Genomic DNA, 27974 nt, shown 5'->3' on the forward strand with positions numbered 1-27974 from the left:
GCTGTTAGGTTTCCAAAAAAATGCCCTAATTGACTCATGAGTCTCGGACCAAACTAGTCATTTATTAGGAGCATTTATTTTTGGCAAGATCTGTTCGCAGTCAGATCTAAGCCTTGTTGGAATTGTATCTGAACTTTACCCCTGTTCCTTCCCTCCTCTAAGTCTGTGTCATAAATCACATTCCCCAATGAGGTGCACCCCTCCCAAGTCTGCTGCAGTAATCTGAGATCCGACTTCAGCCGACAATATACGTGGAATGCGCTCCCTCCCTTCTCTTACTATGGCAACATTAGGAGTTGACATTCGGCTGTAAGTAGGAAAAATGGTTATGTCACTATTCAGTAGTAGTGTAACTTTGAACGGTTGCTAAACAAATGGTTGTAAGTCGAGGGCTGCCTGTATAGAATTGCCAGTGTTTGTACTACTGTGTTTTATTGAAATCCTGGTTTCATTCAGTACAGGTAGTCCTCTACTTATAACAGGACTTAGTGACCATTCAAAGTTACAACAGCAGGGAGAAAAGTGACTTACAACCGTTTTCCACACTTACAACCATTGCAACATCCCTATGGTCATGTGATTTACATTCGGACACTTGACAACTGACTCACATTTATGACGGTTGCAGCGTCCCGGGGTCATGTCATCGCCTTTTGCATCCATCTCACAAGCAAAGTAAAACCAGATTCACTTTCGACTTCACACTTTCGCTTTCCACTTTTCCCCACAGAGGCTCCTCTCAAAAATCAAGAAATGGAATATGAATGGGAAATGGAGTTGTACAGTGGTGGGATACGACCGGTATGCCCCGGTACGGGCATACCGGTGCCTGCTGGGAGCACCAGGTACCGTTCCGGTACGGTGCTCCGGAGGGCCTCCTTACTGTATTTGAGCTGATCGGGGCTTCTGCGCATGCGTACGGAGTGTATGGCACCTGCCCCAGGCTCCACAAAACAGCTGGAGCATCGCGGAGCATTGCGGGCGGTAAGTACGCATGCTCGTGCTGCGCGGGTGCATGTGGTGGACGCCCGGCCCCGTTGCACCGTACTGGTTGCACCGGGATCCGGAAGCCACCACTAGAGTTGTATAAACTGTAGCATCAGATGTGGTAAAATGCTTAATGCTGCATAATGTCTACTCTGAATGGGAAGTTAAGCAGTGGGACTCTCTGTTTTCTGCTGGCCCGTGGGAAAACTAAAGCAGCTTAGAGAGTGGCAATTAATTAAAGCTTTTGAAGGAAAACCGACTTTGCAGCTAACAGAGATAAATTGTTAAACTGCTACACACACATTCCCCCACCACCACCCCAAAAACAGTTGTTTATCATTGGCTTTTAAAAGGATAATGAAGCATTGGTTTAATTTTTTTTGTATTGCCAAAATATTGGCATAGATTTCATTTTGGGGGTATTAAAGGAAGTAGAGAAACAAAGGCTCTTAATCATTTTCCAGAAGATCATATTTATCCTTCCTCTTTTCTGCTTCTCTTAGAGCACACATCCTGGGATTAAACTATTGTTTGGGGGACGGACGGACACCAAAATTAAGTCTCTCCCATTTATACGACTTCTGCATACCTTTCTTCTTTGTGGCATTATTCTCATTTGCCTCAGTTTCTACTAATTTTAATAAGTAACATTTTTAGAATGACTGAAGCTGCACAGTTGTACGATTTTCAGCAGTTTGGTTAGTGACCATCCGAAGTTACAAGGGCACTGAAAAAAAGTGACTTACGACCGTTTTTCACACTTATGACCGTTGCAGGTCATGTGATCAAAATTCAGATGCTTGGCAACTGGCTTGTATTTATGATGGTTGAAGTCCCTGCAGGTCATGTGATCAGCTTTTGTGGCCTTCTGACAAGTAAAGTCAATAGGGAAGACAGACTAACTTAATAACCATGCTATTAGCTTAACAATTGCACTGGTTCACTTAACATCTTTAGAGATAGAATAGAATAACAGAGTTGGAAGGGACCTTGGAGGTCTTCTAGTCCTACCTCCTGCTTAGGCCCCCTACACCACTTCATGGTTGTCCGATCTCTTCTTAAAAACTTCCAGTGTTGGGGCATTCACAACTTCCGGAGGCAAACTGTTCCACTGATTAATTGTTCTCACTATCAGGAAATTTCTCCTTAGTTCTAAGTTGCTTCTCTCCTTGATTAGTTTCCACCCATTGCTTCTTGTTCTACCCTCAGGTGCTTTGGAGAATAGCTTGACTTCCTCTTCTTTGTGGCAACCCCTGAGATATTGGAACAATGCTATCATGTCTCCCCTAGTCCTTCTTTCTCTTAAGCTAAACATACCCAGTTCCTGCAACCGTTCTTCATATGTTTTAGCCTCCAGTCCCCTCATCATCTTTGTTGCTCTTCTCTGCACTCTTTATAGAGTCTCCACATCTTTTCTACATTGTGGCGACCAATTGTGGCAAGAAAGGTTGTAAAATGGGCAAACCTCACCAAAACTCACACTTAGTCCCCAAAACCTTCTTTTTATTTCAAAAGCTGTGAATTATGTTCATTCACAGCCCATAATGAGTCCCAAATAGTTTGTAAAGAGTCCGACAATAGTCTGCCAAAGTCTTTTGAGATAAGGCTGATAAGCATCCACCTTTATCTTCCTTGAAACGCTGCCAAAGAACTAATTGGCAATTAGCTTGCACGGCCAAATGGAGCAAAGAGTCAAAACGGAGCTTCAGAATTTAAACCAACCAGCACAAACAAAGTTCCTTCCTGCAAAGGCTTACGTGCCTCCTTTATGTCCTATGGGAGGGGCCAATCACATCCAAGCCTTACTTTCAAGTCACCCCTTTTGTCTTAACTCTTCTTGCCTTTTGGCAGCTCTGCGCATGCAAGCACTGGGAACAGGCTCCCCCTGTTCCTCTGCCTCGCTGATGTCCGACTGGAGGCTCCGGAGGCAGCAAATAACTCCCAGATGACTCTGGCCCCCTCTCTGCCTCTGATGCAGAGCCCTTGTCTGAGCCTTCCCCAGACTCCAGGACTGGCCCATGTTCCTCCCCAACCTCCTCACTGTCCGCTGCCAGCTCTACAGGCTGTTAGTCCTCTGAGGCCACATCTTCCTTTGAAGAGTTTCCCCAACATGTGCGACTGAGGTCAGAAAGAGCTGTTGGAGCCAAAAAGGGAAGATTTCAACCAGCAATTGCCACTCACTTTTTGATGTTTCTCATTTCTGTACTGGAATATCCAATCTCTCCAGAACAAAACAAAGCCCCCCATTCCACAAGGCCCTGTTTTCTGGCCTACAGCTACAGTTCAGAGAGGGCAGAAGATAATAAATCGGCTGGCTATGCAATGGATGACAAGGCTTCTCCTTTACGGCACGACAAATGTAATTTAAATGACATGCTTCAAATTCACTTCTGAGCAAATAAGGGCAAGGACTTGTCCCAATCACCTTGTCCTTGTCCAATTGGCTCAGAAGAGAATTTGGTGGATGGTGCCAAGTCCCTTGTCCTATTTGCTCGGAAGAGAATTTGATAATGCCTTACGATGCCTTGGGAAGTCCACGCTTGGAATACTGCATGTTTGGTGGTCACAATGTAAAACAGATGTGGAAAGAGTGCAGAGAAGAGCATCAAAGAGGATTAGGGGCAGTGGTGGGTTTCAATTTTTAAAAAAACTTCTGTAGGTGTGGCCTTTGTGGGAGTGGCTTACCGGCCATGTGACCGGGTGGACATGGCTTGCCGGCCATGTGACTGGGTGGGAGTGGCTTGCCAGCCATGTGACCGGGTGGGCGTGGTCAACTTGTAAAATGTGGTGAAACTCACTTAACAACACTCTTGCTTAGCAACCAAAATGTTGGCTCAGAAACTCTGACATTGAAGTGTGCAAGTCTTAAAGCTGTCAAGTTACAAGACCCTTGCACCCCTAACCCGTTAGAAAAAAAACCCCAGGGGTGTTCAAACTTGACAGCTTTAAGACTTGTGGACTTCATCTCCCAGAATTCCTCCTCCAGTCATGTTGGCTCAGGAACTCCGGCATTTGAAGTGCGCAAGTCTTAAAGCTGTCAAGTTACAAGACCCTTGCACCCCAACCCGTTAGAAAAAAAACCCCAGGGGTGTTCAAACTTGACACCTTTAAGACTTGTGGACTTCAACTCCCAGAATTCCTCCTTTCAGCATGCGCTCCCACCAGCTGATCGTCGCGCACGCATGCGTGCCAGTAACCGGAAGACTACCTGGCCAGTCCGCATGTGTGTGCTTGGACAGCTTCTCTTCCGGGTTGTCTCCCTGATGAGCACGCGCACGCACGCGGTCCCTTTTTGGCACTTGGTGCCAAAAAGGTTTGCCATCACTGGTATAGAGTTTCCTGCCTGAGTAGCGGGTTGGACTAGAAGACCTCTAAGATCCCTTCCAACTTTTCTTTTCTATTCTGGTGGTTGGTGCAAGTCCTTATCCTATTTACTCAGAAGAGTATTTTGCAGCATGTTATTCTGATTGCATTCATCTTGGTGAATGGCAGGGGGCTCGGGAATTGCCCAAGGGCCCTCTGAAACCAAGAATGCCAGAGAAGGGCACACATTCTGGGTCATGCCCAGCTCATTTTCTTGATCAAACGCAGCCCTGCAGACACCTAACAACTGGCCCTTGCCACCCACTGCATTGCAAGCTACCAGTGGTATTTAAAAAGCATTCCAGTAGAGTAGAGTCGGAGCAAAACAAGGGGTCAGTTTGAAGTGCAAAAGTGTGCATGTGTGATGATATGTCAACTAGAAAGCCAAAAATACTCCATCTCAGCCATGCTAGGCATCCAGCTGATCTCTTGCCATTTGAGGCTGCATTTTTAAACAAGGCTGTTTCCGTACCAGGTGTTAAAAAATCATGTTTTCTCTCTCTCTCCTCGCTTCTCTTGCGTGCTTTGGATTTTTCGCTTGGCAAGTCATTGATTTTCCTCGTACAGGGAGAAAGAGCAAGCAGGAATAAGATGAACTCCGAGGGCTGCCTCCTCTACAGCAGCTTTTAGAATTTCAACATACATTATACATACCCACCCGTCTGAAAGCAGATCAACAAAGCGGTTGCTATTTTTGTTCACTTGTGAGCTTTGCCCAGGGCTTACTACCGGTTGCCAAGAGCAGACTGCGTTGCAACAGACAACCTGGGATTAGTACCGTAACTGAGTTAAGTGGGAAGAAAGAATTGGAGGACTGGGAATTTTGTTACTTCTGATTTTATAGAACAGGGATGGCGAATGTTTTTCTGCTCGGGTGCCACCCCCCCCCCCGGTGTGCTCTCCCCCCCCCCACGCATACGCACAGGCACCCAAATTTTGATCACATGACTATGCATTTTTTTAAAACCGTGATGTTGTCCCAAAATGTTCAGCTTTCCATGCAAACATCTACTTTAAATCTTTGGCATAGAGAGCCAATTCGATCCAGTAATTAAGGCACCAGGCTAGAAAGTAAGAGACTGAAATTGTTGTGGCCCACCAGCGGAGCTGGTAGCAGAGTCAGGCAGTGAGGAGGTTGGGGAGGAGCATGGGCCAGGCCTGGAGCCTGGGGATTGCTCAGATGAGGGCTCTGCATGAGAGGTAGAAACAGGGGCGAGGCCATCTAGCAATGATCAGGTGCCTGCGGAGCTAGATAGAGGAACAGCTAGAGCCTGTTTCCAGTGTGCGCATGCGCAGAACTGCCAGAAGAAAAGAACAAATTAGAAATCACAGTCGACTTGGGAGTAAAGTCACAGGTGGAAGGTGATTGGTCCCTCCCATAGGAAATAAAAGAGGAGCGAAAGGGGAGGGGGCTTTGGCAGGGAACAATTTGTTCGTTCGGTTATTAGATTCGTTTTAGGAGTGTGAAGATCTGTCTGTGAAACTCAGAGACTGTGCAAAGTCTTTCCTTGCACAGCACCGCGTTTGGAAAATATTTACATGGCAGCTTTCCAAGACAGATAAGGTCTGTGGTCATAAAAACTCCTTTGAAAGACTGTTTGCCAGGCTTTGCTGAATGTGAATGAGAGGAATTCACATTTGTTTAATAAAAGGGGTTTTGTCGGGACCAGCACTCTGCCTCGTGCTTTTTGGGGAAGCCTAGGTTAGAACAGAAAGTTCCAGTCCCGCCTTGGGCATGAAAGGCAGCGGGGTGAATTTGCGCCAATCACAAGGAGACTGTGAGTTCTAGTCCCGCCTTGGGCATGAAAGGCAGCTGGGTGACCTTGGGCCAGTCCCTCCCTCTCAACCCAATCCACTTCACAGGGTTGTTGTGAGAAAAATAGAAGGAGGAAGGAATATTAAGTATGCTCGCCATCTGGAATTATTTGTAAAAGTAATAAAGGCAGGATATAGATTGATTGAATGAATAAAAATAAATAGATAAATAAATAAAAACAAACAGAACAGTTAATAAAGAAATTAAAGACTGATCTTGCTGGATGAGGAAGAAGTTGGACAGACAGTATCCCTGTTTCCCCAAAAGTAAGACCTCCCTGGATAATAAGCCCAATTGGGCTTTTGAGCGCATGCACTAAAAGAAGCCTTCCCCTCAAAATAAGCCCTCCCAAAAATAATCCCTAAAAATATTGCAACACAACAGCAGCCATGAGGTGACCCTGCTTGCCGCCTTCTGCACCTCAAAAATAATAAGACCTCCCCAAAAATAAGGCCAAGCGATTATTTTGGGGGTCAAAAGAAAATAAGACCCTGTCTTATTTTTGGAGAAACACAGTAGTTTTTGCTTGGCTCTCTGGCCCAGGAGTCCACCTGTGGCCCTATTTGGCCGTACATCCTAATTATAATGCAGTCTTCCCGAAAGTAGGCTGTGGCCTTTAGTGTGCAATTTTAAAATTAGTCCTCATAGGTGGCAACTCCAATACCCATGATGTCTGGGGATTTTAGGTATTGCAGTCCAAATCCAACTGCAGGAGGGGAGGGCAAGGTAGCGCAGGCTGACAGAAGAGGGCCAAGGGTAACAGAGGCTGCGTGATCAACCATGGTAGAAGTCATTTCGTTCGTTGCATCTTCTCCCCGAAATGACTCAGGGATTCTGGGAGTTGAAGTCCACAAGTCATAACAGGTCCATCGTTCCCCACCCCTGCTCTAGGAAGATGGCGGCTTAGACTCAGACCCCAGCTGGTAAGGCACAAAGAATTACCGTATTATTTTGGAGTATAAGATGTACCAAGATCGTTCCGCGATCCCCAATAGCAGCTGCTTTTCTGTGCGTCTGGCGTTTAGGACATCCGGCTATCTACCTAAATGCCAGACGCACAGAAAAGGATCGCGGAGCACTTCGCCGGCGGAGCGCGCTCAGGAAGGCGGGGAATGGGATCGTGATCCCATTCCCCGCCTTCCTGAGTGCGCTTCGCCGGCTCGCGTTCCGCGATCCCCAACAGCAGCTGCTTTTCTGTGCGTCTGGCATTTAGGACATCCTGCTATCTACCTAAACGCCAGACGCACAGAAAAGCACTGAAAAGCACTTTGCCTCCAAGCAACTTCGTCTTGATGACGTCACCGACGTCGCTGCTGGGCGCGGCCGGATGGAGGTAACCAGAGTGGCGCTGAGGGGTCCGGGCGGACGAAAGAGTGAGCGAGCAAGCGATGGAGGATCAGGCAGCCTGATCCTTGGTCGCTCATCCGCCGGACTGCCTCGGCGCCACTCTCGCTACCTCCGTCCGTCCACGCATGGCAGCTGCGGCGATGTCATCAAGCCCCTGCCACTTCTGGACGTCTATTGCAGTCGCAAGGAGCGCACAAAGTACAGCGGAGGCAGGAAGGTTATTGGCGCTTCCGAGAACCCTCCTGCCTCCGCCGGTTGCCCAGCTGGCACCGCCCGCGCGCGCTCCTCCTCCTCCTCCCTCCTCTTCCTCTTATATATATGAAACTCCCTTGTGGATATTATTATTATATATTATTATTTCATGATGAGAGGTGAGGCTCTGCCTCCAATGACCGCACGTCCCTGTTGCAGAGTGTTTGCAGGTCTCCCAAACCCTCTGCAAGTCCATTTTTGTGAAGGGATTGGGGTTGACAAATCCAGATTTTCACCCTCTTTTTGGAGTGGAAACGGTGCATCTTATACTCCGAAAAATACGGTATTTTCAAAACAGTCCTTAGGACTTTTCCTCTTTCTGCGATGCCGTCAAGGTTGGTCAAGGAACTGACATTGGCTGGGGCCAGCAGTCCAGCTCAGGGTTAGGACGGACGTCAGGATCGGATGTCTCCATTTATTTTATGTCCAGCAAAGAGCTGTAATGATGGAGGGCATCAGAGACGAATGCTTTGCCAATTTAATGCATGCCCTCCTTTTAAAAACAACAATCTCTACACAAATGGTCTTGTTGGAAAAAAGTGCCTCCAAAGAGTAGCAGAAAGACGTCCTTTCCTGAACAGAAAACCACTAGATGATTACGAAGTTGTGGAATAGACCAGGAAATTAAAAATAATAATAATCTAAAAACCTATGAAAACTCTGGGTTTCCTGGAAAAAGACAATACAGGTAGTCCTCGACTTACAACCATTCGTTTTAGCCACTGTTCAAAGTTACAGCAGCACTGGAAAAAGTGACGGACTAGTGATGGATTTTCATATTTATGTCCGTTATAGCATCCACCTGGTCACATGATCAAAATTTGGGCACTTGTCAGCTGGCATGTATTTATGACAGTTGCACTGTCCAGGGGTCATGTGATCAGCATTTGCAACTTTCCCACCTGGCTTCTGACAAGCCAAATCAATGGATGGACCCAGATTCGTTTAATGACTGCTTGATTCACTTAAGAACTGCAGTGATTTGCAATGGAAATTTTGGGCTCAGTTGTGGTTGTAAATGTTGTACCTTATCACAGATGCATCTGTAATGTTGCTAACAGTTGGGTTAAGCGTGAAGGATGTTTGCTTTTTATTTCTATTTTTGTTTATTTTTAGATTTATTTTGCATAATTCAAGGTGTTATAACACAATGCTTTTGACTTCCATTTTCTACACTTTAGGGCAGGGGTCGGCAAACTCATTAGTCAACAGAGCTAAATATCAACAGTACAACGATTGAAATTTCTTTTGAGAGCCAAATTTTTTAAACTTTTAAACTTTTTAAACTATATAGGTAGGTACATTGTTATTAACTTAATTAGGGTACTCCTAAGCTGGCCTTTGCTAAAAACGTCCTCAATCTGATTGAGGTACGTTCGCTGAGGTTGACCCCTTCCAACTCTCCCATCCACACTCGTATCTCTCTTTCTCTCCTCCCTCCCCCCATCTCTGTTACTCTGTGTGTGTGTGTGTGTCACTTACTCTCTCTGTCTGTCTGTCTGTCTGTCTCTCTCTCTTCCTCTCTCTCTGTCCCTCTCCCCTCCCTTCATCTCTCTCTGTCACTCTGTGTGTGTATGTGTCTGTCTGTCTGACTCTCACTAGCTCACTTAATCACTCACTCACTCTTGTGTCTCTTTCTCTCTGTGTCTCTGTCTGTCTGTTCCCCCCCCTCTGTGTCTCTCCCCTCCCTCCCTCCCCCTCTCTGTCACTGTGTGTCTGTGTCTGTCTGTCTGTCTCTCACTCATTCACTTAATCACTCACTCTGTGCGTATGTCGCTCTCTGTGTCTCTGTCTGTCTGTCTCTGTCTGTCTGTCTCTGTCTCTCTCTCTCTCTCTCCCCTCCCTTCCTCTCTCTCTCTCTCTGTCATTCTGTGTGTATGTTTGTGTTTGTGTCTTATCTCTCACTCACTCACTCACTTAATCACTCACTCTGTCTGTATCTCTGTCTGTGTCTCTCTCTGTCTGTCTCCCGCTCCCTCCCCCTCTCTGTCTCTCTCTCTGTCTCTCTCTGTGTATCTGTCAGTCTCTCTCTGATTCCCTCCCTCCCTCTCTCTGTCTCTGTCTCTCTCTGTGCCTCTGTCTGCCTGCAGAGAACAAAAGGAGATAGCGTAGCTGAGGGCAAAGGAGTTTGCAGCCTCCTTCATTCACACGTTTGGGTATTTTGTGGAAGAGCCACACTCAAGGGGCCAAAGAGCCGCATGTGGCTCGCGAGCTGCGGTTTAAGGGAACTGGGTTGAGTGGCGAATGAGAGAAAACAGCCCGAAGTCATCAGCTGGAATGCAAAGCCTCTTGATGTTTAATCTGCTATATAGGTAGTCCTCGCTTTAGGACTGCTTGCTTTGTAACCATTTGAAGTTACGATGGGTCTGCCTTGGGGCTACTTGTACTCTGGATTCAAAGTCCTGACGGTTGCCCCCTCCATCCTGCCTGCAGTCACATGACCCAACTTGGAGCACTTAGCAGTATACCTGCATTTACGGCCAATTATAGCATTGTACGGTCGTGAGATGATGGTCAGCCCTAGAGGCCATCTTTTTCTTTGGATCTTCAGGGCTGTCACACTTAGTGCTGGGGGAAAGTGGGAGGGAAGTTTGCGTGGAGTTGGTAGAGGTCAGAGGTGGGATTCTACTGGTTCGGCCCAGTTCAGGCGTACTGGTAGCTCCTAAGATCAGCTGAGAACGAACCGGTTCGCTCCGACCTTCAGGTGGGGCCTGCCCGCCCGCCCGCCCGCCCCTGGCTTTATTTACCTATGTTTCCTTGTTTTTTAGCCCAGATGATAGTTGCAGCAGAGTAGATTGCTATGCCTTGGCTGTTTTCCTGTAAACTGCGCAAGTTAGGCATGCCCGCGAGCAAAGCAAGCGTGCAGGTGCAAAGCGTGCGCTCAGCAAACCGGTTGCTTAAACTGGTAGGATTGTACCTCTGGGTAGACGTATGTGGCCATAACAACATTCTTTTCTCTGAGAGTCAAGGGCTTTCAGCCTGCACCTGGAGTGGCCTGACTGGGAGGCATCTCCAGTTGAGACAGTGGATTGACTGGACCCTGTGATGGACACGTGAGTGCAGGGGAAGAGACTTTCCTTTGGGTGGGGAAAACCCGGGAGCTTTGAGATTCGGGTTTTCCCAGATGTGGAATATGACATCTCTAATAAAATGGAACTTTGAGGAACCGCTGGCCTTGGAATTATCATTGGTTGGGGTGTTACTTGGAACCCTGAGTTTTATTATGGTTTTGCCAAAAACTGGTCCTTCTAGTGTACCCCTAGTGAACCAGTGATTCACTTAACTTTGGGGTCCACTTACCGATGCCTGCAAAAAAAGGACCATAAAACTGATCTGTCCCATTTTATGACTGTCACAATTTATGATCGTGGCGGGCAGTCTCCATTACGATTGTAAGTTGAGAAATAAGTTGTACCACGTCGTTATTAGACACCATGATCTCTGCCGCCATTTTTGTTTTGTTTTATTCTTGTCCAGCTCAAAGGCCAATTGCAGCTCTCCTATTTCACAGTGACAGCCTTTTAAGACATTTCTTTTGAAAAAAGAAGAGCTGGTTAAGTTAGAAAATGATTGGATCATTAAAAAAAGAAATCCAGACGTTTCAAAATAGAATAGGAACCAAATCTTTTCAGCACAATTTTGCTTAGCCAAGAGAGAACACAACCTCCTTGAAGGGAAGCCCTTATTCTTCCTATAATAGTCAAATAAACAAACAAAATTAAAGATGATTAAACTGGTTATGAAGAGGCTGCTTGCACAAATTATAATAATCTGTAAGATTCAGGGGACGGTGTGTTAATAACACCCATCAATATAAACAAACATTGAAGGGTAAATTATTCATAGCAAGCTTGCTAGTCATTCACACGGGTAAACCCGATAGGCAAAACAGATTTGAAGAAAAATGTGCTTTGGAATGTGTTTTGTAACAACTGCTTTTCAATTTTCCTTAGAACTCCCTAAAGCTGTATTTCCCAACCTTGCCTACTTTAGGTTGTGTGGACTTCAACTCTCAGAATTCCACAGCCAGTACGGGTGGTCTTCAACCTGCGACCACAGTTGAGCCCAAAATTTATGTAGCTAAGTGAGAAATTTGATTTGCCCCCATTTTACATCCGACCGATCCTGCATCCACATGGTCCAGTGATTTATATTCGGATGCTTGAGAACTGATTCACATTTATGACAGTTGTAGTGTCCTAGGAACACGTCATCCCCCTTCTGGCAAGCCAGGTCAACGGGGAACCAGATCATTTAACAACCGCGTTGCTAATTTAACAACTGCAACTTTGCGGTTGTTAAAACAGCTTTGATTCACTTAACAGAGGTGGCAAAAAAAGTTGTAAAATGGGGTAAAACTCACTTGACAAATTTCTCACTTAGCAACTTAAATTTTGGGCTCAATTATGATCATAACTTGAGGACTACCTGTACTTTAATCTGTGTGGACCCTCAACTCCCACAATTCCTCAGCCAGTATTCTTTTTTTTTTTGCCAGAAACTGAAAGGAAATGCCAGTTTCCAGCAAAAAAAAAAATAGTCATAAATCGCAGTCACATGACTGCGAGATGCTGCAAACGGTGTTGGATTTGATTCCACAAAGGCGTGTTGGTGTGTGCATCTAACTGCAGCTCTTTAAGGCAGTTTTGTGTTTCTTCACAATGCAGAGGTGCTTTTCTCTCCTGGCATCACAGAGCTGCAGAGCCTGAAAAATACTGCAAGTGAGGTTGGCTGCGTAGCATTAATGAGCCCATTGGGCCGGAATGAGAGGGAAAACTTATCAGATAAGGAAGAGTTTATTTAGAGTTGGGGAGCCAAGAAAAAGGGGATCCTGTGGCTCAAGGGCTAAGACGCTGAGCTTGTCGATCAGAAAGGTTGGCAGGTCGGTGGTTCGAATCCCTAGCACCGCATACGGAGTGAGTTCCCGTTACTTGTCTCAGCTTTTGCCAAACTAGCAGTTTGAAGCATGTAAAAATGCAAGTAGAAAAAATAGGAACCACTTTTGGTGGGAAGGTAACAGCGTTCCGTGCATCTTTGGCATTTAGTCATGCCGGCCACATGACCACGGAGACATCTTTGGACAGTGCTGGCTCTTCGGCTTTGAAATGGAGATGAGCACTGCCCCCTAGAGTTGGGGACGACTAGCACATATGTGCGAAGGGAACCTTTACCTTTACCTAGTCAAAAAAAAAGGAAGGAAGGAAAGAGAGGGAGAAAGAGATGACAGAGAGAGAGAAATCTGGGAAAGGCATTTCAGAAAAGTTTGTTTTTTGGAATGCATTTTTTTAAGGATGGTCCAAAGGCAGAACTGTTGCAAAACATGATGTACCCCTCATTGTACCAACAATTCCTCTAGATCAGTATTACTCAATCTCATGAACTTTAACAAACGTGGATTTCAAATCCCAGAATATTCCAGCTGGTATGACAAATAGTTCTCCAGGTTGTCTTTTAGCAAGAATCGTGGCTTTAAAAAAATTGACAAAAGAGCTGTGGTTATTACAATATATACAGTCCTTGACTTACGACAACAATTGAGTCCAGAATTCCTGTTGTTAAGCAGGACAGTTGTTAAGTGAATTTTGCCCCGTATTGCAACCTTTCTTGCCACTGTTGTGAAGTGAATTACTGCGGTTGTTAAGTTAGTAATGTTGTTAAATGAATCTGGCTTCCCCACTGACTTTGCTTGTCAGAAGGTCGCAGGAGGGGATCACATGAGCCTGGGACACAGGACCCATCATAAATATGAGTCAGTTGCCAAATGTTTAGATTTTGATCGTGTGACCATGGGGATGCTGCATATGTAAGTGTGAGAAATGGTCTTACACAACTTTTTTTCAGTCCCATTATAATTTTGAATAGTCACTAAATGAAGGGTTGTAAGCAGAGGTGATATTCAGTCAGTTCGGACTAGTTCACTCGAACCGATAGCAGCAAACCCACCAGTGGTGGGATATGACCGGTACGCTCCGGTATGGGCGTACCGGTGCCTGTTGGGAGCACCAGGTACCCTTCCGGTATGGTGCTCCAGAGGGCCCACCCGCCCGCCCGCCCTCCTTACAGGTATTTGAGCTGTTCAGGGCTTCCGTGGATGCGCACGGAGCATACGGCGCCTGCGTGATGCTCCGCCGAGCAGCTGGAGCGTCACAGAGTGTCATGGGTGATACTGCACACGTTCATGTGGTGGACGCCTGGCCCCCGTTGCACCGTACCGGTTACCGTACGAGATCCGGAACCCACCACTGAAACCTACCCACCCTGGCTTCAAAACGTCCTATGTAGCCTCGTTTTTGACGCCGTACACATGCATGCATGCCGCGTGTATGAGCAAAGCACATGCTCTGTGCTTTGCAACGCAAGCATGCACACACAGTTGCAAACTGGTAGTAAATCTAAGTGAATCTCACCTCTGGTTGTAAGTCCAAGACTACCTGTAAGGGACTCCATTCTTTCACTTCACAAAACAATGTTTGCAAATTATTCTGCTTTAACCTCTTCCATGTTGAGAAACAGCTGTATTTCACCTGAAAGCACCTTTCCTCAAAGTCTCTCCCTGGATACCACATTATGCCCACAAAGTATTTTTGTGAAACAAATAGAGTAGGTGAAAGATGAGAAGCCTTTAAAATAATTAGGATGGCACCTGATGTTGTATTTTAAGAATCTGTCAGCATTTCCTCTTAAATATCTGTTTTCAGGAGATTAAAGGTTAATTGGGAAATATTTTTCCACATAGCTAAGCCATTAGAGGAAACATTTTAGGTGCAGCTTTGCTATAAATAAGGATTGCTTTCGCTGAGTAGAAGACTTTTGAGAAGTTTTGGAGTTCTTTTTCGCTTGAATACGCATGAATCCAATTTACGAGAAATCTTCGTTGTCTTCCCGATCAAGAGATTACTGATCTCCTTCTACCATATCAAATAAGGCTAAACCACCCAAAAAATGTTCTTAGCAAAAAAATGCAGGAGTCCATCCGTCCTTCCTTTTCATCAATTATAGTTTCAGGTTTGATTTTCTTCTGCTAATTAAATAATGTTAGTTTTTTTCATTGGTCTGGGAACTTGAGTAATTAGCTTTTAAAACAAACAACCCACATACGGCTTGACATTCAGCATGAAATTGCTGCAGGAACCGCTCATTTATCCTACATTTTTAGCGGGGCTTATGGAAGGAAAGCACTTGATTTATAGAGAAGAATCACTTATTCCTTTGTGGTCCTTATCCACTCCAACCAGTTAATGATTTGCCGTTCCATCATCGCCACATTCCCCCCCCCCCAAGTTCTTTCCTGCTCCCACATGTCATGCCTGCTCAGCATTGTCCATCTGTCACTTCTTGAAAAGCAGCCCCAATGAATGACGGTCCTCCATGGCATCTCTCCATTGTCTGCTGCAGCGAGTGGAACAATGAGTTCGCCTCTCAGGTCACATTCTCGTAGCAAAAAGCGTTTGCCTTTTATTTCTTTGCAGATCGGCCCGGAACATTACAACACGGAGTTGGAGATTCCCTCTGCTTTCTCTCCCTCTCCCTCCCCCCCCTCTCTTCCCTCTCCATTTGAAGGGCAGGCTTCATTGAGTCCCCCCCCCCCCCAATCCTCTGCCTTTTGTTTAACAACCTTGGAAATGAGTGGTTTGTCCATTGTTTGGGCTTTCCTGTGGCTCCAGCACACCACACTTGGAATATAGCATCCAGTTTTGGTCACTGTTGGAAGAAATGTCCTTCTGGGTTCAGTTCCAAATGGGGAGAAAGACACTGGAAACATGGAGGCTGTTTGGAAAGATGGTTTTTAATGGTGGACAGGACCACATGCCTTGACGATGTTGGGTGAAGAAGAAAAAAAGGGGGAAGAGATGCTGAGAATCCCTAGATTTTATGCCCTCTCTGGGGCTTTTGAATTCAAGCTTGTATTTTGATTGGTTGTCAAACTCCCATGGGGCCATGCAGGAGCAACTCTGCAGACTGTCCTGAGTCCCGGGCTTGGTTGACTCCTGCTGGGTGATGATGTAATGAAAGGGCTTTGGGATTCCTATTATGGCTCTGCCTGAAGGAGGTAGATCTTTGTTATGTAGAATAGACTGCCTCAGGCCTTAATGGCCCATTGACAAAGGTGGGGGGTGGGTGCTGAGTTTTTCCCTCCCTTTTAGGGGAAATATTATCTCCTTTTAATATTTCTGAAATATATCATTTTCCTAGGAGTTAATTTCCTACAGTCCCCATGATATAAAAAGATGTTAAAACTCTAGAAAGAGTGCAGAGAAGAGCAACCAAGATGATTAGGAGACTGGAGACTAAAATATATGAGGAACGGCTGCAGGAACTGGGTATGTCTAGTTTAATAGAAAGAAGGACTACAGATGATGTGATAGCCCTGATCCAATATTTGAGGGGCTGCCACAAGGAAGAGGGGGGTCAATATATTCTCCAAAGCACCTGAAGGCAGGACAAGGAACAGTGGATGGAACCTGATCAAGGAGAGAAGCAACCTGGAATTAAGGAGAAATTTCCTGACACTTAGAACAATTAACCGGTGGAACAATTAAGGAGATGTTGTAGCTGCTCCAACAATGGAGGTTTGTAAGAAGAGATTTCACAACGATTTGTCTGAAATGGTGTAGGGTTTCCTGCTTGAGAAGGGGGTTGGACTAGAAGACCTCCAAGGTCCCTTCCAACTCTGTTATTCTATTATTCTGGCTTACAACCATTTGTTTAGTTGACCATTGGAAAACAATGGCACTGAAAAAAAGTGACTTATGACCGTTTTTCACACATGTGACTGTTGCAGCATCCCATAGTCATGGGATGAAAATTCTGACGCTTTGCCACTGGTTCATATTTATGACAGGTGCAGTGTCCTGGGGTCAACCTTTTTGCAACCTTTTGTTGTATGTTATGATTTATGAGGATCATATTTTATTATGATGATCATGATTTATCACTTGTTGGTTACATATACGCCGAGAGCTTATGTACCAGAGAGAAATTCATCATGTGTCCAATCACACAGCCAATAAGAAATTCTATTCTGTTGTATTCTGTACTATTCTATAGGAATCGCAATTAGACTTCTATATAGCTTCCCAGTGCTTTTACAGCTGTGTCTAAGTGGTTTATAGAGTCAGCCTATTGCCCCCAACAATCTGGGTCCTCATTTTACCCATCTTGGAAAGATGGAAGGCTGAGTCAACCTTGAGCCTGGTGAGATTTGAACTGCCAAATTGCAGGCAGCCGGCAGGCAGCAGAAGTAGCCTTCTAACCACTGCGCCACCGTGGCTCTTATAAAATAGAAGTGGCGCTTCCGTCATGAGGGTGGGGGCAACATCTTGACTTTTTTGACCTGGTTTCCCTCAGCAAGCAATATTTTTCCTCCGCTGTGTACTCGATTTCCTAAATCACATCTGCAGCTCGAGAGTATAATAAGCTTGCACCCAGCTTAGCAATGCCTTCTTCACTTTCTTTTTCCTCCTGTGAGGCTTTTCCGAAGTGAGAGGCACAGGTTTTCCATCTCTGGGCAGGAAGCGTTCTGACGTAGGCGTCACAAAATCACACAGACTCCTTGTCCCAACAAACCCCTTTTTATTTGGTAGATGTGAATTGCTAGCATTGACATCCAGCAAAGTCCTGGCAAACAGTCCTTCTAGGGTAAAATTGCAACCACAGACCTTATCAGTCTTGGAGAGTTGCCAGGCCGATAGCCTCCAAGCATAACACTGTATAAGGAATTACTTGGCAAGGAGTCTCTGTGAACTCAGCTAAGCAAATCGTCACACTAATTAAACAAACTAATTGTCTCCTGCAAACTCCCCTCCCCAAACTCCCCTCCTATTTATTCTCTGATGGGGGGCATTCATCCTCCACCTGTGGCTTTACTCCTGTCAACCTCTGTTCCTTCATTGTTCCATTCTTCTGATAGCTCTGCGCATGCACACATCGGGAACAGGCTCCAGCTGATCTTCTGCCCCACTTATCTCTGATTCTGAAGGTAGCTGATAACTGTTGGAAGGCCCTGGCCCCTTCTCTACCTCCGACGCAGAGCACCCATCAGAGCCTTCCCCAGACTCCAGCACTGGCCCATGTTGCTCCCCAACCTCCTCACTGTCCAGGTCTGCCGCCAGTTCTGCTGGCCACTGGCGGGCCACAACAGGAAGTGAGTGGTATTTGCCAAGAGAGATTTCAGGGGCGGCTTGCAAGCACTTTGCCAATATAGGTAGTCCTTCAGTTCATTTAATGACTGTTCATAATTACAATGTCACTGAAAAATGTGACTTATGACCATTCTTCATATTTACAACCGTTGCAGCATCCCCATGGTCACGTGATCAAAGCTCAGACACTTGGCAAACTGAAACATATTTAGGACAGTTGCAGCGTCCCGGGGTCATGTGATCAACTTTTTGCAAACTTCTGACCAGCAAAGTCAATGTGGAAGCCAGGATTCACTTAATAACTGTGTGACTAACTTAATGACTGCAATGATTCGTTTAATAACCATGGCAAGACAGGTGGTAAAATGGGGCAAAATGCACTTAGTAAATGTTTCACTTAGCAACATAAATTTTATACTCATATTCTGGTTGTAAGTCAAGGACTACATGTATAAGGAATGGGGCAAATTACTTGGGGAGCCTATTAAGATATTTTATTTAATAGCTGGAACAGTAAAGCGGATAGCGGACGGATAACAGTGGCAGTTGATTGATTGGAGAGTGTGAGCTCCTGCGTGAGGCAATCTACGTTATGATTGGTTATGGGGTATAAAGGGGGAGTTTCCCTTTTTTTCCCACCCTTTTCTTCTGTGTGCTCTGCATGCTGTTCTGTGATTTCCCTGACGATTTACCTCACGATGTTAATGAGGACGATTTACCTCACAATGTTAATAAGGACGATTTACCTCATGATGTTAATGAGTGCCTTACTATCTTATTTACTGTAAATATAGATGTTAAAATATTTATACATTTAAATCTAAAACTACAAGTTCATTTCAACATCTTTGACTTCATTGGGACACTGGCTGCTCAATTCCCTGACAGCTCCCATGAATAGTTTTGCCAAGGCCAGTGGGTGCCATCTTGCCTTCAATGGGGCAAAGCAAATTAGCTCAGTGGATTGAAACGAATCTCAGTTGCTGCAATGACAGGCCTTGTTAGTTTGCCCATTACACTAAGCCTTCTTTAAATTTTGATTAAATTGGTTTAATTAAACTGTAAGAAGCAAAAATACAGATAGTCTTTGACTTACAACAGTTCACTTAGTGACCGTTCAAAGTTACGATGATGCTGGAAAAAGTGACTTATGACCATTGTTAACACTTATGACTGTGGCAGTATCCCCATAGCCACGTGATTTACATTCGGATGCTTGGCAACGGACTCACATTTATGACGGTTTCAGTATCCTGGGGTCATGTGATATCCTTTTATGACCTTCTGACAAACAAACTCAATGGGGAAACCAGATTTGTTTAACAACCGTGTTACTAATTTAACAACTGCAGTCATTCACTTAACAACAGTGGCAAGAAAAGTCATAAAATGAAGCGAAACCCACAAAAAAGTTCTCACTTAGCAACATAAATTTCAGGTTCAATTGTGGTTGTAACTTGGGGACTACCCGCATATGAATACAAACAAAACAAAAAATAGTTTTTAAAACTTAAAAATTTAAAAGCAAACCACTACTCTCTAAACCAAATACAAACAATTCAACTACAGGCAGTCCTCAAATATGACCACAATTGAGCGCAAGCTTTGTTGTTAAGTGAGACATTTGTTAAGTGAGGTTTGCATAATTTTACGACCTTTCTAGCCATATTTGTTAAGTGAATCATTGCAGTTGTTAATACAATACAATTCAGTAGAATACAATACAATAGCAGAGTTGGAAGGGACCTTGGAGGTCTTCTAGTCCAACCCCCTGCCTAGGCAGGAGACCCTATACCGTTTCAGACAAATGGCTATCCAACATCTTCTTAAAGACTTCCAGTGTTGGGGCATTTACAACTTCTGGAGGCAATTTCTGTTCCACTGATTAATTGTTCTAACTGTCAGGAAATTTCTCCTCAGTTCTAAGTTGCTTCTCTCCTTGATTAGTTTCCACCCATTGCTTCTTGTTCTACCCTCAGGTGCCTTGGAGAATAGTCTGAATCCCTCTTCTTTGGGGCAACCCCTGAGATATTGGAACCCTGCTATCATGTCTCCCCTAGTCCTTCTTTCTATTAAACTAGACATACCCAGTTCCTGCAACCGTTCTTCATATGTTTTAGTCTCCAGTCCCCTAATCCTCTTTGTTGGTCTTCTCTGCACTTAAGTTACTTAAGTTAGTAACACAGTTGTTAAGTGAATGTGGCAACCCCATTGACTTTGCTTGTTAGAAAGTCACAAAAGCAGTGACCCCAGGATATTGTGAACATCACAAATATGAACCAGTTGCCAAGTGTCTGAATTTTGATCATTTGACCACAAGGATGCTACAATGGTCGTAAGTGTAAAAAATGGTCATAACTCACTTTTTTCAGTGCGATTGTAACTTTGAATGGTTATTAAACAAACTGTTGTAAGTCGAGGACTACCTGTATAACAATAATGATCTCCAGATAGGATTTTTTTTTCAATTCAGTTTTTAAACCACACAGAATCATATTGGCTACTTTTCCCTTTACAGGTAGTCCTTGACTTATAACTTACGATCATTGAAGTTATAGTTATGAGGACAACCTTGTCATGTGACCACATTTTGACTGCTTGGCAGCCAGCCTGCATTTATAGCTGTTTGCAACATCATGTGGTCATGTGATTGATTTACAACATTTTTCGCTAGAAACTGGCATTTCCTCCCTGTTTCCAGCAAACAAGTGGCCCAGAGCAAACAATGGCTTTGCTTAATGACGGCTGTGTTTGCTTAACGACTGCCGTATTTACTTTAAAATTGATGTGTTTGCTTAAAAAGGCACTGTGTTTGTGTAACATTGCTGAGTTTTAGTTTATGACTGCCATATTTGCTTAGGGCAGTGATGGCGAGCCTTTTCTGCACCAAGTGCCAAAAAGGGAGTGCACACGCTCGTCTGTGCCGCAATCCAGGGGACATGTGCGTGCTGGAAAACAAACTTCCACTTCCCGCCGCGTGCTGGAAAACAAACTTCCAGTTTCCGCTGCGTGCTGGAAAACAAACTTCCAGTTTCCACTGCGTGCTGGAAAACAAACTTCCAGTTTCAGGCGCGTGCTGGAAAACTAAACTTCCAGTTTCCGGCGCGTGCTGGAAAACTAAACTTCCAATTTCCACCGCGTGCTGGAAAACAAACTTCCAGTTTCCGCCGTGTGCTGGAAAACAAACTTTCGGTTTCCGCCGCGTGCTGGAAAATCAACTTCCAGTTTCCGCCGCGTGCTGAAAATCAACTTCCAGTTTCCGCCGCATGCATATGCACTAGCCAGCTAGTCTTCCAGTTACTGGCGCACATGCACGTGCGATGCTCAGGTTGTGGCACGCATGCTCATGCTGGAAAATAGAAGATCAGCTCTTCCAGTTTCTGACACTGCAACACGCATGAAGGCCAGCTGATCGTCGCACATGCATGCGCGCCAGAAACCTGGAAGAGGAACGGGTGAAACCGAGTGTGCCAGGAGACATGGCTCTGTGTGCCACTTTGGCCATGTGTGCCATAGGTTCACCATCACAGGCTTAGGATCTGCCACAAAAAGGTAGCAAAATCAAGGTAGTTACAATGCAATAGCAGAGTTGGAAGGGACCTTGGAGGTCTTCTAGTCCAACCCCCTGCTTAGGCAAGAAACCTTATACCATTCCAGACAAATAGCTATCCAACATCTTCTTAAAGACTTCCAGTGTTGGGGCATTCCCAACTTCTGGAGACAACTTCTGTTCCACTGATTAATTGTTCTAACTGTCAGGAAATTTCTCCTCAGTTCTAAGTTGCTTCTCTCCTTGATTAGTTTCCACCCATTGCTTCTTGTTCTACACTCAGGTGCTTTGGAGAATAGTTTGAGTCCCTCTCCTTTGTGGCAACCCCTGAGATATTGGAACACTGCTATCGTGTCTCCCCTCATCCTTCTTTTCATTAAACTAGACATACCCAGTTCCTGCAACCGTTCTTCATATGTTTTAGTCTCCAGTCCCCTAATCATCTTTGTTGCTCTTCTCTGCAATCGTTCTAGAGTCTCCACATCTTTTGTACATCGTGGCAACCAAAACTGAATGCAGTATTCCAAGTGTGGCCTTACCAAGGCCTTATAAAGTGGTATTAACACTTTACGTGATCTTGATTCTATCCCTCTGTTTATGCGGCTTAGAACTGTGTTGGCTTTTTTGGCAGCTGCTGCACACTGCTGGCCCCTATTTAAATGGTTGTCCACTAGGACTCCAAGATCCCCCTCACAGTTACTACTGTTGAGTAAGGTACCACCTATACTGTACCTGTGCATTCCGTTTTTCTTGCCTAAATGTAGAACCTTACTCTTTTCACCATTGAATTTCATTTTATTAGATAGTGCCCAATGTTCACGTTTGTCAAGATCCTTCTGTATCTTAAGCCTAGTTTCTGGAGTGTTGGCTATTCCTGCCATGATGACCTGCTTTAAAACCATCATGAGTTACCACAATAATTGCCAGACTCAGTTACGGTTGTAAGTTGGGGACTGCCTATACAGCCATGAAGTGCCAGCTCTAAAGCTGAGACGATACGCATTTCATCAACCCAATCTTTGATAATTGGCATACATGTATCATTCCAGGAATACATGATGGTCTTTTTGGCCCCACTCCAAGCATAATAAACCCAAAGTTCTTCGTAAATAGACAATTTCCAGATTTTTAGAATATGCTTTTTGCAACACGTTGACAACTTTTAAATCTTGACTGGCTTCCAAGGAGCAGATTTATCATAATACAAAAATGCCGAGGAAAAAGATTGACGCATGTTGCAGAGCGAGTTCTCCACCCAACCCGGTTGAAAAACATTATGATAGCAGCAAGTTTGATCTTTATAAAGATGGAGACGAGCCATATTCCTCAGCCAGAAGAGGATGCCAATTGTCTACTAGGTGGAATGGGAAGAAAAACTAAACACTAGGCAGGGGGTTTAAACACCCCCCCCCCTGGTGTGTGTGTCAGAAAGAGAGAGAAAAAAATTATAAAAAGGCTGACTAAACATGATACTTTCTCAATATAGTAAATATTATTATTATTATGTTCCTGGATTACTTACAAATTGTCAGGTGCAAAAACCATACATTAAGTTGCAGTTCTAAAAGGATTTGTTGCCCAGACAATAAAGAATTTGATCAACTGGTACAGTACAGGTAGTCCTCAACTTAGAGCCATTTGTTTATCGATCATTCAAAGTTACAACCGCACTGAAAATAAACCCATATCCTGTCAGAGCTGAAGAAGCTTCTTGGATGAAAAGCGAAACGTCTTCAAAAGAAAAAAAACAAAACAAGAAAGTCCAGTTGCCTTCTGAAAAAGCATCTTTGGGACAACCTGGATGACTGAGAATGGATGAGTGAAAATCTCTACAGATTCTGCGTGAAAAACCATTTTTCACACTTACGGCCATTATAGCATCCCCATGGCCATGCGATCGACATTGGGATGCTTGGCAACTGGTTCATATTTACGACGGTTGCAGGGTCCCGGGGTCATGGAATCATCTTTGGCGACCCTCGGACGAGCAAAGTCAATGAAATAGCCAGATTCACTTAACAAATGCATTCCTAATTTAGCAATTGCCGTGATTCACTTAACAACTATGGCAACAAAGGTGGTTAAATGGGTAAAAGTTTGCTTTATAACCATCTTATAGATGGGTATAGGGACGAGGTGGTGCAGTGGTTAGAGTGCGGTACTGCAGGCTACTTCTGCTGACTGCTAGCTGCCTGCAATTTGGCAGTTCAAATCTCAACAGGCTCAAGGTTGACTCAGCCTTCCGTCCTTCCGAGGTGGATAAAATGAGGACCCAGATTGTTGGGGGCAAGAGGCTGACTCTGTAAACAACTTAGAGAGGGTTGTAAAGCACTATGAAGCGGTATATAAGTCTAAGTGCTATTGCTATCTTGCTTACAGTGGTGGGTTCCGGATTCCGTTCCAACCGCTACGGTTGGAACGGGCCCAGCGTTGTCCACATGCATGCGTATTACAGCTTCCACGAGCCTCCGTGACGCTCCAGCTGCTCAGCGGAGTGTCGCACAGACACTGTATGTGTAAGCGTCGAAGACCTAAAAGACCGGTAAGGAGCTCGGGCAAGCAGATGGGCCCTCCGGAGCACCGTACCGGAACGGTATCCAGTGCTCCGGGCAGGCTCCGGTACGCCCATACCGCCTGCAACCCACCACTGCTTGCTTAGCAACAGAAATTTTGGAGTCAATTGTGGTCCTAAGTCGAGAATGACCTGTGTAGGTTTTGCTAGGAGGAAGACACGGAGTGTATAATGTGTCAGTCACTGGCTTAATATATATTTTTTCACCTCTCTCCATTTTAGGACACCTCAATTCTTGGTTCATTACAGAGGGGGATGGAAAATTCTTCCGTGGCTTCTGCCTCTTCTGAGGCAGGAAGCAACCGGTCACAAGAAATTGAGGAGCTGGAAAGGTTTATCGACAGCTACGTTTTGGAATATCAAGTCCAAGGCTTGTTGACTGAAAAAACTGAAGGGGATGAGGAGAACGAGAAAACACAGCCTAATATCTCGCAGGTGAGTGACAGACTTGGAGTGGGTCATTCCCCCTGGCTTAAAAACACCCCAAAGAGTCCTAGTGAGAAGAATAACGATCAGTGAAGAACTGAATAAGTGGATAGTGGGATGGTTTCTTTTCCGATAATTCCAATCTGTGTGTTTTAAATCTGGCATGGACACCATTTTAACAAGCAATGAAGTTTGTTTGGAGGCTGCAGAGGAACGATCTGGCATCAGTCTCGAAGTGCAAGTTGGCCAGCAAATCCAATATAAAAGAGAGTGTGAGTGTGTGTGTGTGTGTGTGTGTGTGTGTGTGTGTGTGTAACGCCTCGAGCATTTTCAACCAAACTTGGTACACAGATGACTTATTCTCTGGAAAAAAATACTGTGGGGGTAAGACATAGCCGGTTCTGCCTTAAAATGGCTTCTAACTGTACTGCCGTAAAATGGCTTCTACTGTACAGGGCAGTGGAGTTGCCACGGTAACGGCTTCACAGTACTCCACAAGGGGGCTCCCTCTGGTAAGGGGGAAAATCCAACATTAGAAATTACGTTTGATCCGGACATTTTCCCCCTATAAATAAATACCCAGGCAATGCCAGGTTATCAGCTAGTAAATTTAATAATAATTGATAGTAATAATCAGTCACCAGAGTGGGTTTGGGGCAAATCTTCCAGGTGTTTAGGAAGATGCTTTTTTTTTAAGGAATAGGCATCAAGAATGATTTATTTGGCTGATCAGTCATCAAAAATCAAACCTGACTCAAGAACCCCTAAAGGGCTTAATTTTAGCGCCCAAATATTTTCAGCTCCTGGAAGGCCACACATGGCTCATTGGCTTCCTGCAGGTGGCTTAAAAGCCAATGTGAGCTAGTGGATAGGGTGCTGCACTAGACACTGGGAGACCATGAATCCTCCCTTAGACATGAAATCCTGCTGGGTGACTTTGGGGCCAATCACCAGGAGGTGGTGAGTTCTAATCCTGTCTTAGGTGTGAAAGCTGGCTGGATGATTTTGAGCTAAACTCAGAAGATGGTGATGCCTTTTATCCCTGCTTTAGGAATAAAAGATGGCTGGGTAATTTGGGGCCAGCCACTCTCCCTCCTCCTCTCCTCCCCACCACAAGAAAAATTCTCCCTCTCTCTCCCTCTCCCCAACTCAACTCCTAACTTTCTTGTTGTGGGCAAAATAGAATATGACTCATTTTGTATTCCTCTTGAGCTATAGGAAATAGAAACCAGGTATATTTCATCTGACTTTAACCTTGTTTGAAATCCTTGACTCTCATCCAAATATTTTTTTAAAAAAAAGTTGTATTGGTTTTTTCAAATATTTTGGGGAAAAGGGTACATAAGTGTGGAGAAAAATTTTGACAGCTACATCATACGGAAGGTGGTACTTCCCCGGGATCTTGCATCTCTCTCTTATGTTATACATATCAAAATATCATTATTACATATATATTAGCAGTTCAAATTTACTTCATATTCTTTAACATCTTCAATCATACTTTATATCACTTCTAGCCATTTCATTATACTGACAATTGCAATGTGTTTTTAATTCATTTCTGTGACCTAAGTCTCATTGCTGCCTCCTCTCTCCTGTCTGTTGGCTGAGCCATGGCTCCTCCCCCCTCATCCAAATATTAATGAACTCTGACCCCACTCTTTAGGTCAACCACAATTGGTTAGATATGCCACCATTCTGGGGGTGCTTTGCAATTTCTTTGGGGTGTGCCATTCGAGAACCAGCTAGGCCAGACCCTGCTTAGCTTTCAAGTTCCAGTAAGATTGGCCAGGTGCCCTCACCTGTGGGACACAGGTATATTCTGTGATACAAGGTGTAAAAGGAGGGGTGTTTTCTCTCAAACCTGCCAGCAAAGGCCAATTCTTTGATTACCTTTTTGCTCTCACTGCCACCTTATTTTGTTCATTGTTTCAGTCCGAATGCATTCCATTTGTTCATTAAGCAAATTTATACAGCTGTTCATTTAACCCCAGAGGACTCTGGGTGGCACAAAGCAAAACCATCCTCTTTTCTCTCTTTTTAGTGGACCGTTGACTGTAATGAGGAAATAGAAAGCAGCATGCCCGGCTACAGAGGCAAGGGGTCAGCCCCCCACAATCAAAACCAGGTAATCAAAATTGGGTTTTTTTAATGCAGAAAAATATCGTTTAATACCAATAGAAGAGAATATTTCTAGCTTAGGGGTGAACTGTTAGGGGGACTGGAGACTAAAACATATGAAGAACGGTTGCAGGAACTGGGTATGTTTAGCTTAAGAGAAAGAAGGACTAGGGGGAGACATGATAGCAGTGTTCCAATATCTCAGGGGTTGCCACAAAGAAGAGGGAGTCAAGCAATTCTCCAAGGCACCTGAGGGCAGAACAAGAAGCAATGGGTGGAAACTAATCAAGGAGAGAAGCAACTTAGAACTGAGGAGAAATTTCCTGACAGTTAGAACAATTAATCAATGGAACAGCTTGCCTCCAGAAGTTGTGAATGCCCCAACACTGGAAGTCTTTAAGAAGATGTTGGATAGCCATTTGTCTGAAACGGTATAGGGTTTCCTGCCTAGGCAGGGGGTTGGACTAGAAGACCTCCAAGGTCCCTTCCAACTCTACTATTGTATTGTATTGTTGGGTGTTTGGTGTTATCTGAGCTTGGTTGGGTTTTTGTTTTTGTTTTCATTTCATTACCCAACTAGTTAACATCATCAGTGCTAGAAGGGAGTGAGGTTTGCACTCTTTTTATATGTTAAATATTTTTATATTTTGATTAGAGCGCAGCTGAGTAGTGTTTCTGTTGGAAAGTAAATACCATTGAGTGAATTCACACCTACACAGACTTCCCTAGAAATAGAACCCAGTAGGATTATAGAGCAAAGGTAGACCTGGCTTAAGAATGAGTTCCATTCCTAATTCTCTCTTTAATTCAAAATTGAATGAAAGCTTGAACTTGCACTTATGAATGGGCTGCCTACTATTAAAAATGGCAGGCAGTGTTTCCTTTCTCAAGGAACCACACAAATTAATAGAATAACAAATTTGGAAGGGACCTTGCAAGTCTTCTAGTCCAACCCTCTGCTCAAGGACAAGATCCTTTAGTATTGTAGACAAGGGGCTCTCCAGTTTCTTCTTATAAGCCTCCAGTGATGGTTACGAAGTTGTTTTTAGTTGCAAAGTCATATCCTACCCATCGCGACCCCATGGACAACGTTCCTCCAGGCCTTCCTGTCCTCTACCATCCTCTGGAGTCCATTTAAGCTCACGCCGACTGCTTCGGTGACTCCATCCAGCCACCCCATTCTCTGCCGTCCCCTTCTTCTTTTGCCCTCAATCGTTCCCAGCATGAGGCTCTTCTCCAGGGAGTCCTTCCTTCTCATTAGGCAGCCAAAGTATTTGAGTTTCCTCTTCAAGATCTGGCCTTCTAGAGAGCAGCCAGGGTTGATCTCTAGAGGAGATACAAACCTCCAATATTCCTCACATTTCACTACAACTAACGAAGCAGAGAGAAAGCGTTTGC

The 27974-nt window shown here is 44.6% G+C and overlaps 1 protein-coding gene across 3 annotated transcripts in view; it reads left to right on the plus strand.

Annotated features, from left to right (window-relative positions):
* Positions 1–27974, plus strand: part of CTIF (cap binding complex dependent translation initiation factor) — a 175437-nt gene that overhangs the window by 20310 nt on the left and 127153 nt on the right. For all 3 annotated transcript variants that reach the window (XM_081942537.1, XM_081942538.1, XM_081942539.1), the window contains exons 2-3: positions 24252–24464; positions 26500–26583. In XM_081942537.1, the coding sequence (XP_081798663.1) occupies positions 24285–24464; positions 26500–26583 (264 nt within the window). In that variant the 5' untranslated portion in view covers positions 24252–24284. The remainder of the gene's footprint in view (positions 1–24251; positions 24465–26499; positions 26584–27974) is intronic.

Source organism: Natrix helvetica, assembly GCF_964273705.1.
Source record: "Natrix helvetica genome assembly, chromosome: 2".
Classification (NCBI taxonomy): Eukaryota; Metazoa; Chordata; class Lepidosauria; order Squamata; family Natricidae; genus Natrix; species Natrix helvetica.